At 36.6% G+C, this 9,667-nt stretch overlaps 1 protein-coding gene across 3 annotated transcripts in view; it reads right to left on the bottom strand.

The window, feature by feature from the left end:
- Positions 1-9,667, bottom strand: part of MINDY3 (MINDY lysine 48 deubiquitinase 3) — a 95,207-nt gene that overhangs the window by 20,727 nt on the left and 64,813 nt on the right. For all 3 annotated transcript variants that reach the window (XR_004348523.1, XM_032623199.1, XM_032623198.1), the window contains exon 11: positions 4,047-4,119. Coding sequence is in view for 2 of the 3 variants with exons in the window: in XM_032623199.1 (XP_032479090.1) it covers positions 4,047-4,119 (73 nt within the window). In the remaining variant the exon portion in view is untranslated. The remainder of the gene's footprint in view (positions 1-4,046; positions 4,120-9,667) is intronic.

The following is a 9,667-nucleotide window of genomic DNA, read 5'->3' as shown; positions in this document are numbered from 1 at the left end:
AGAAAATCAGTACGGAAATAATGGATGTGAATTACACTTTAGATAGCATGTACCTAACAGACATATACTGAACACTCCATATACCAGCAGCAGAATATGCATTTCTTCTCAAGTGTACAAAAAAGATTCTCCAGGATAGATCACATGATAGGGCATAAAACATGTCTTACCAAATTTAAAAGGACTGAAATCACACCCAGTATTTTTTCCTACCACAATGACAGGAAACTAGAAAAAAACCACAGGAAGAAAATGCAAAATATATGTAGATTAAACAACATGCTCCTGAACAACCAATGGGTCAAAGAAAAAATGAAAAGGGAAATCAAAAAATATCTTGAAACAAATGAAAACAGAAGCACAATGTATCAAAACTTAGGGATGCTGCAAAAGCAGTTTTAAGAAGGAAGTTTATACTGATAAATGCCTACATTAAGAAACAAAAAGACCTCAAATAAACAACCTCACGTTACACCTTCAGGAACTAAAAAAAGAAGAAAAACTACAACAGAGATATATGAAATAGAGAACAGAAATATAGAAAAAAGCAATAAAACTAACAGCTGATTTTCTGACAAGATAAACAAAACAGAATTAAAGAGGAGACACTGTAACTGTTACCACAGAAACACAAAGAGTCAGAAGAGACTGCTATGAACAATAACACACCAACAAATTGGACAAATGAGAAGAAATTGATTAATTCCTAGAAACATAAAACCTAGTAAAACGGACTCATGAGGACAAAGAAAATCTTAACAGAGCAGTAACAAAAAGGAGACTGACAATGTAATCCAAAACCTTCCAACAAAGAAAAGTCCAGGAACAGATGGTTTCACTGGTGAATCTATGAAACAACTAAAGAGGAATTAATGCCAATCCTTCTACAAATCATCCAAAAAAGTAAAGATGAGGGGATACTTCCACATTCACTTTGAGACCAGCATTACTCTGATACCAAAGCCAAATACGGACACTACAAGAAAAGAAAACATATCATAATCCCTGATGAATACAGATACAAAATATTAGCAAACTGAATTCAACAGCAGATTAAAAGGACCATACACTATGATCAAGTGGGATTTATTCCAGGGATGCAAGGATGGTTCAACATATGCAAATCAACAGATCTGACATACCACATTTATAAAAGAAAAAAATTGTATGATCATGTCAGTATGCAGAAAAGGCACTTGATATAATACAAAATCCTTTCATAATAAAAACGCTAAAAAATATGGTACAGAAGGAATGTTCCTCAGTGTAATAAAGGCCATAAACAACAAACCTACAGCTAATATCATACTCAGTGGTGAAAAGTTAAAATCCTTTCCTATGAGAACAGGAAAAAGACAGGATTGCCCACTTTTGCCATTTCTATTCAGCATATTATTGGAAGTCCTAGCCATAGCAATTCGGAACAAAAAGGAAATAAAAGGCATTCATACTGGAAAGGTAAAAGTAAAATGATCTCTGTTTGTGGATAACTTGGTCTTATATATAAACCCTAAAGACTCCACTAAAAAACTGTTAGAAAAATGATTTCAGTAAATTTGGAAGATACAAAATCAACATACTGTTATCAGTTGCATTTCTATACACCAACAAGAACTATCTGAAAGTGAAATTTAAAAAGCAATTGCATTTACAACAGCATCAAAAACAATGAAACGCTCAGGCACACGTTTAACCAAAGAGGTGTAAGACACTGAAAACTGTAAGACACTGATGAAAGAGACTGAAGAAAACACAAATGGAAGGATACACTGTGCTCATGGATTATATCAAGAATTAATAGTGTTAAAATGTCCATACTACCCAAAGTGATCTACACAGTCAATGCAATCCGTACCAATATTCCAGTGACATTTTTTCACAGAAATAGAAAAAATTATTCCAGAATTTATTTGGAACCGCAAAAGATACTGCACCATCAAAGCCATCTTGAGAAAGAAGAACAAAGCCAGAGGCATCGTGTTACCTGATTTCAAGCTATACTGCAAAGCTCTAATAATCAAAAGAATATGCTACTGGCATAAAAACAAGCACATAGCCCAGTGTAACAGAATAGTAAGCCCTGACATAAATTCATGAATATATGGTCAGCTAATTTTTGATCAGAGTGCCACGAACATACAATTGGGAAAGGATAGTCTCTTCAATAAATGGTGTTGGGAAAAATGGATATCCACATGCAAAAGAATGAAACTGGACCCCTATCTTACAGTATTCACAAAAAAACACTTTGAAAAGGATCAAACAGCTAGGTGTAAGACTTCAAACTGTAAAGCTACTAAAAGAAAATGTAGGGGAAAAGGTCCTCGCCATTGGTCTTGGCAGTGATTTCTTGGATAAGACAGCAAAAGAACAGGCAGCAAAACTAAAATAAACAAGTGGGACTGCATTAAACTAAAGAGGTTCTGCACAGCAAAGGAAATAATAAAATTGCAACCTATAGAGTGGAAGAAAATACTTGCAAGCCATGTATCTGATAATAGGTTAATACACAAAATATATAAAGCAAAATATATAAAGACCTCAAGAGCAAAAACACAAATAATTCAATTAAAAAGTTAGCAATGGACCTGAATAGACATTTTTCTAAAGAAGACATACAAATGGCCGATAGGTATATGAAAAAATGTTCAATATCACTAATCATCAGGAAAATGCAAATCAAAATCATAATGAGGTATCACCTCACACCTGTTAGGATGAACTTTATCAAAAAGACAGGAGACTGGATTTCCCTGGTGGTCCAGTGGTTAGGACTACGCGCTCCCAATGCAGGGGGCACGGGTTTGATCCCCGGTCAGGGAAGATCCACATGACACATGGCATGGCCAAAAAAAAAAAGACGAGATTAAATGTTGGTGAATTTGTGAAGAAAGGGGAAACCTTCTGCACTGTTGGTGAAAATATAAAATGGTATCTCTATTAAAGAAAACAGTACAGAGATTCTTCAAACAATTAAAGACAGAACTACCATATGATTCAGCAATTCCACTCCTGGGTATACATCTGAAGGTAGTGAAGTCAGTAGTTCAAAGAGATATCTGCACAATCACTGCAATGTTATTTACAACAGCCAAGCTACGGAAACAGCCTAAGTGTCTGTCAGTGGACACAGACGACACTGTTTATGCGTGTGTACACACACAGGGGATATTATTTAGCCATGACAAAGAGGGAAATCCTACCTTTTGTGACAACATGGATAAACCTTGAGGACATTACGCTAAGTGAAGTAAATCAGACGTAGAAAGACAAATACCGTATGATATCACTTATATGTGGAATCTAGAAAAGCTGAATTTGTAAAAACAGAGTAGAGTGGTGGTTACCAGGGGCTTGAGGTCGGCTAATTGGGGAGATGTTGTTTAAAGGTAGAAACTTGCAACTAGTAGATAAATAAGTTCTGGAGAACTAATGAACAGCAATGGTGATTACAGTCAACAACACTGTATTATAAACTTCAAAACTGTTAACAGATCAGATCTTAACTGTTTTCACCACAAAAAAGAAGTAATTATGTGATGTGGTAGAGGTGTTATACCTAATGCTAAAATAGTAATCATTTTGCAATATATAAATATATCAAAGCAACATGTTGTATACCTTAAACTTACAGAATGTTATATGTCAATTATATCTCAATTATTAAAAAAAGAAATATTCTGAAACATTTATTCATCTGAATAAATAAATAAATGACTTAAGCTCTTTGAAAAGTTATTCAAGAGGTGGTATTTTTCCCTATTTAACACCATCAGAGATCAAGATTCAAGTAATCATAACTTTAGTACCACAAGAAACACAAAACCCTTACACCATGTGAGAATATGATGATCACTGAAGTTTCCTATTTTTTTTGGTTCCCATTTTCACCATTTCCTATTTAAAAATTTCAAGAAATGCAAGCCTACATTTCTTTCAATAATCCCATAACTCTTTAAAAATAAAACTCAGGAAAGTATCAATATATTTCAAACATATGAAAATATAAAACAGAGGCAATGTTAATAAAAAATAAAATCTTTTACCTTCTGGATCATAAGTTTGAAAAACTCTTCTGGCTTGTTCTGAAGGAGCCTCAGGGGCAACTAAAGCCATATCCTGAAAACATAAAAAAGCATGCTATCAACGAGCTACAATATAATGGCATTGAAAATAATGACTGACAGTTTTGCTTTATATTATTGTCCAAGTAAAAAATCTAACTGGAAGCATACTCTAAGCTTTCAAATATTTAAAAATTAAATCCAGAGATATGACAGCAAACAATTACATAGGAATGCAATTGAAATTTACTACTTTAGGAAGTATGTTACATCAATACCCAGGCACAGATCAATAATCAAGTTCTGCATGTTCAGAATTTTAACTTTTATTAAAGGAAATATCGAAAAGGCGGATTTCTTTTTCCCATAAAACTAACTCTCTATCGTGACTAGTTTCTTTACAAAGTAAGCAATATTACAATTTACCAAAAATAAGCACAGAATTCACTGTTATCTTGGACTCTTCACAAACCTTTACTCCACATATATCAACCATTATGAAACTCTACACTTGACTGACATGAAACTAGAATCTAGGTTCTAATTGTTTTCCTCTATTCGTAAATCTGGTCCAAGCATCTGCCTGTAATTGTGTTCACTCAGACACACCTCATCAGAGAACAAGTTTCCAAGCATCCCTTTTTACCATCTTGAATCCTTTATAAGAAGTGGGTATAAAGGGAACATATCTCAACATGATGAAAGCTATTTATGACAAATCCACAGCCAACATAATACTCAATGGTGAAAAGCTAAAAGCCTTCCCGCATATAAATTAATGACCTTAGAACGCTCCCTCAACAACATACACAAAAATAAACTCAAAATGGCTTAAAGACTTTAATATAAGACATGACACTATAAAACTCCTAGAAGAGAACACAGGCAAAAAAACACTGACATAAACCACAGCAATGTTTTCTTAGGTCAGTCTCCCAAGGCAATAGAAATAAAAGCAAAAATAAACAAATGGGACCTAATCAAACTCGTAAGCTTTTGCACAGCAAAGGAAACCATAAAGAAAAAAAAAAAGACAACCTACAGAATGGGAGAAAATATTTGCAAATGATGCAGCTGACAAGAGCTCAATTTCCAAAATATACAAACAGCTCATACAACTCAATAACAAAAAAACAACCCACTCAAAAAATGGGCAGAAGGGGCTTCCCTGGTGGCGCAGTGGTTGAGAGTCCGCCTGCAGATGCAGGGGACATGGGTTCGTGCCCCGGTCTGGGAAGATCCCACATGCCGTGGAGCGGCTAGGCCCGTGAGCCATGGCCGCTAAGCCTGCGTGTCCGGAGCCACAACAGTGAGAGGCCCGTGTACCGCAAAAAAAAAAAAAAAAAAAAAAAAAAAATATATGGGCAGAAGACCTAAATAGACGTTTCTCCAAAGAAGATATACAGATGGCCAATAGGCACATGGAAACATGCTCATCGCTAATTATCAGAGAAATGGATTCAGAACTACAATGAGGTACAACCTTGCACAAGTCAGAATGGCCACATCATTAAAATGTCTACAAATAATAAACGCTGGAGAGGGTGTCGAGAAAAGGGAACCCTCCTGCACTGCTGGTGGGAATGTAAATTGGTGCAGCCACTATGGTGAACAGTGTGGAGGTTCCTTAAAAAACTAAAAATAGAAGTACCATACGACCCAGCAATCCCACTCCTGGGCATATATCCGGGGAAGCCCATGGTTTGAAAGGATACATGCACCCCCACGTTCATAGCAGCACTGTTTACAGGAGCCAAGACATGGAAGAAACCTAAATGCCCATTCACAGATGAATGGATAAAAAGATGTGCTGTATACATACACACACACACACACACACACACACACACACACAAACAAAATGGAATACTACTTAGCCATAAAAAAGAATGAAATAATGCCATCTGCAGTAACATGGATGCACCCAGAGATTATCATACTAAATTAAGCCAGAAAGTCAAATACTGTATGATATCACTTATATGTGCAATCTAAAATATGATACAAATGAACTTATTTACAAAACAGAAACAGACTCACAGACACAGAAAACAAACTTATGGTTACCAAAGGGGAAAGGGGGTGTGGGAGGGATAAATTCGGAGTTTCGGATTAGCTGATACAAACAACTATATATAAAATAGATAAACAACATGGTCTTCTGTACAGCATGGAGAACTATATTCAATATCCTGTAATAAACCATAATGGAAAAGAATATGAAAAAGAGTATATATATTTGTGTAACTGAATCGCTTTGCTGTACACCAGAAACTAACTCAACATTGTAAATCAACTATACTTCAATAAAAAAAAAAAAAAAAAAAAAAAAAAAAATTGTGGGGTATAAAAGTCAAAAAGAATTTAAATTGCTGTTTCTCTGTGGAAATACATTTTTGTAAGAAATGCACCAATTAACTTTTGTCCTAATCATCCTGCCCTTACCTCAAAGATGAATAAACTCTAAGAGTCAATTAGAGTAGTTATTTTTTAAAACTTAATTAATTTTTGGCTACGTTGGGTCTTCGTTGCTGCGTGCGGGCTTTCTCTAGTTGTGGTGAGCAGGGGTTACTCTTCCCTGTGGTGCGCGTGCTTCTCTTGTTGGTGGCTTCTCTTGTTGCAGAGCACGAGCTCTAGGTGCGTGGGCTTCAGTAGTTGTGGCATGTGGGCTCGGTAGCTGTGGTACTTGGGCTCGGTAGCTGTGGCTAGCGGGCTCTAGAGCGCAGGCTCAGTAGTTGTGGCGCACGGGCTTAGTTGCTCTGCAGCATGTGGGATCTTCCTGGACCAGGGCTTGAACCCGTGTCACCTGCATTGGCAGGCAGATTCTTAACCACTGTGCCACCAGGGAAGCCCCTAGAGTAGTTCTTACTGGGCCATGCCTGAACACCTCCTCGATAGTATGTTCGGTTCATACAGGAGCGGAAATCAAATGGGTACGGGAATCAAAACAACGGAATATATACAAGCTCCTGCACAGTTTTAATGTGTTAAAATAAATGATGAAGTACTTTTTAAAATCTGTTATTTTATAACATAGTAAAATTTGGTAATGTACAATTATTTCCCTTTTACCATCCTGTGTTAGCAACTTTTAGGGTCTCCTTTTCGTGCATTTTCAATGTTATTTTGTAGATAATACACATGTCAAAGGACATGCTTTCATCTGGTTCAACCTTCAATGCCTTTCTGATTTTATGATCCAGTTCTTTACTGCTGGACACTTGGATTGTGTCTAATCTTTTGCCATAACCAATGCTGCACCAAAGAAACTTGAACATGTAATTTCATACATGAACAGTTGTATCTGTAGGACAGAGTTCCAGAGTAGGATTGCTGGGCCAAAGAAAGAAGGCATTTAAAATTCTGGTAGAATACTGCCAGATTCTTGGGTTAACTTTGTTCATTTAACCTATTTTTAACAATATTTCTTAAAGTGCTTTTCTGTGTCCAGTACATCACCAGGACAGTCTTAGCTCTATAATTACCTTTATATCAAGGCTAGGATTGCAGCATCAGCTCTCAGATTTAGGGAGCAATTACTAGCACAGGGCTATCATTATTATTACTCCTTAGCTTCTTTTACCACTCCCAAACCTTAATTGCAAACATTTCTACATGGATTCCAGAATAAGCTTTAGCCCCCTGAACTACTTCCAACTCTCCTTTCTTTTTTCAATTCTTCCCTTTAGAATGGATGTTGGAATTTGTGGATGAGTGCTGTCACTGAAATTCTCTTGGAGGAGAAAGTATACAGCTGTAGACGAGAGAGATTTTACACAAGGGGGAGCATTTGGAGACACAAGATGAAGATACAGTCATTCTTCCTATTCACAATCTGTTGCATTTCAACCTGTATTACTAGTAAGTGATGAGCCAAAGTCTGAAATGAGTTTTAAGACACTACTTCAAAATTTCTAAATATTAATTAAAAGCATGATCTAAATAGTAGGAAAGGGAATATTGTTTTTCTTGGTCAAAATAAAACAAACACTCTTTTGGGGGAAGAGGTGGCAGAGAATATAAATGAAGCATCATTTTAATCTTCCTACAAAGTGAAGTTTTGGGAAATTACTACCATTTATAAAGTTGGGGGAACAAGGAAGTTTCCATTTTTAGCCAGAGAAAAAGGTCTGCATCAAATTCTCCGGCGATTAAAGATTTCAGAAAATGCAGGAGTGCAAAAAAAAGAAGTAACGTGAACTACCTGATGCCTCATCTCTAAGTTCCAAGTGCTACAAATAAAAAATATACTGTGCTTACGTAGAAAAAAATTAAACTTAATAAAATGTTCACTGCTTATCATCTGCCTCTGGTTATGAACATATAAAAAAATTAGGCTTCAGAAAATGTGTTCTTAGCTCTTGTTCGAATAGGCCTGGCCTGATACAGAAAGATCAGTTGAAGCCTAGGGAAAACTCCTGGCGTACTCTGGTTTAACAAGTGTTCATTTAGAGTAAGGGCTGCCACATGTTTTCTGTAATGGGCCAAAAAGTAAATATTTTTGGCTTTGCAGGCCATAAGGTAGCATGCTAATACAATGCATAGGCAGCAAGATGGTACGATATATAAACAAATGCACATGGCTGTGTTCCAATAAATTACAAAATAGGTGGTAGGGCTTGATTTGGCCTGTGGGCCATAGTTTGCTGACCCATGATTTAGAGAATATATTATATTTTTTCCCCAAATGCTCTAACACTGAGTAAACATGCCTTCTTTTGACTCATCTGCAGATATAATGATATCTTAATCACCTTACTAGGTTTTACCAAGATGATATTTTGGGTCTCATCTGAGAAAAGAGGGTAGGAAGTTCTAGCTGGCAGGAACAGAATCATGAGAGGCAGAAAGATGTGAATTAGTGTAGCACAAGGCGAACTGACAGAGCTGAGGAGGACTGAGAACTGTGAGAGGCAAGGAGTAGTTAGGCAGGGAAATCGGTGTTGATGGGAGAACGAACTGACTCTGAACGTGCAGGGTTTGCAGGTGATGCACGTGGCTGTCTTAATGCTCGGCACACTGCGATCACCCAGGGCTGCCCATCGTAGGCTTCTCATGCGCCAGGAGAAAGAGGCCATGGGCCCTAGAGGAGGTCAAGGCTGGAGAGCCTGCCAGGTAAGACACGGAAACAGGCAGGTGAACGCAGATTACTTCAAAGATGTCAGAATAGAGTATTTCCAAAAAGGAATTTAGAGAAGTTCTTGCTTGAAGCTTAAAAGTGTGAAACAAGTATCTCAAAACGCTGTGAGGAAACAACAAAAAACCTCCAGATGTAAACTACCAAAACAGAAATTCCTTTTTTCCTCTCCAAATACAACCCAGTGGTAGTGGTCAGGTTCCACATAATAAAACCATCAACTCTAACTGTCATGACTAATAAAGCAAATTGTGTCTTGAACGATTAAGAAACAAAAATCTTGCTTGCTCCTTTGGTCTCAGTGATATACTAATAGCTAATATGCTAAACTCCTTAGGAATTAACCATTCTTAATCATATCACTTATTTTAAGATGTGTTTATACAAGAGGGGTGGGAAAAAAACAAAGGCCAAAACAAAGAAGATTACAGTAAATTCTAATGAAAACATTCCAAAAGTTTTCATC

This window comes from Phocoena sinus, chromosome 2 (genome assembly GCF_008692025.1).
Source record: "Phocoena sinus isolate mPhoSin1 chromosome 2, mPhoSin1.pri, whole genome shotgun sequence".
In the NCBI taxonomy this organism is placed as follows: Eukaryota; Metazoa; Chordata; class Mammalia; order Artiodactyla; family Phocoenidae; genus Phocoena; species Phocoena sinus.
This window is presented reverse-complemented; position numbering and strand designations above follow the sequence as displayed.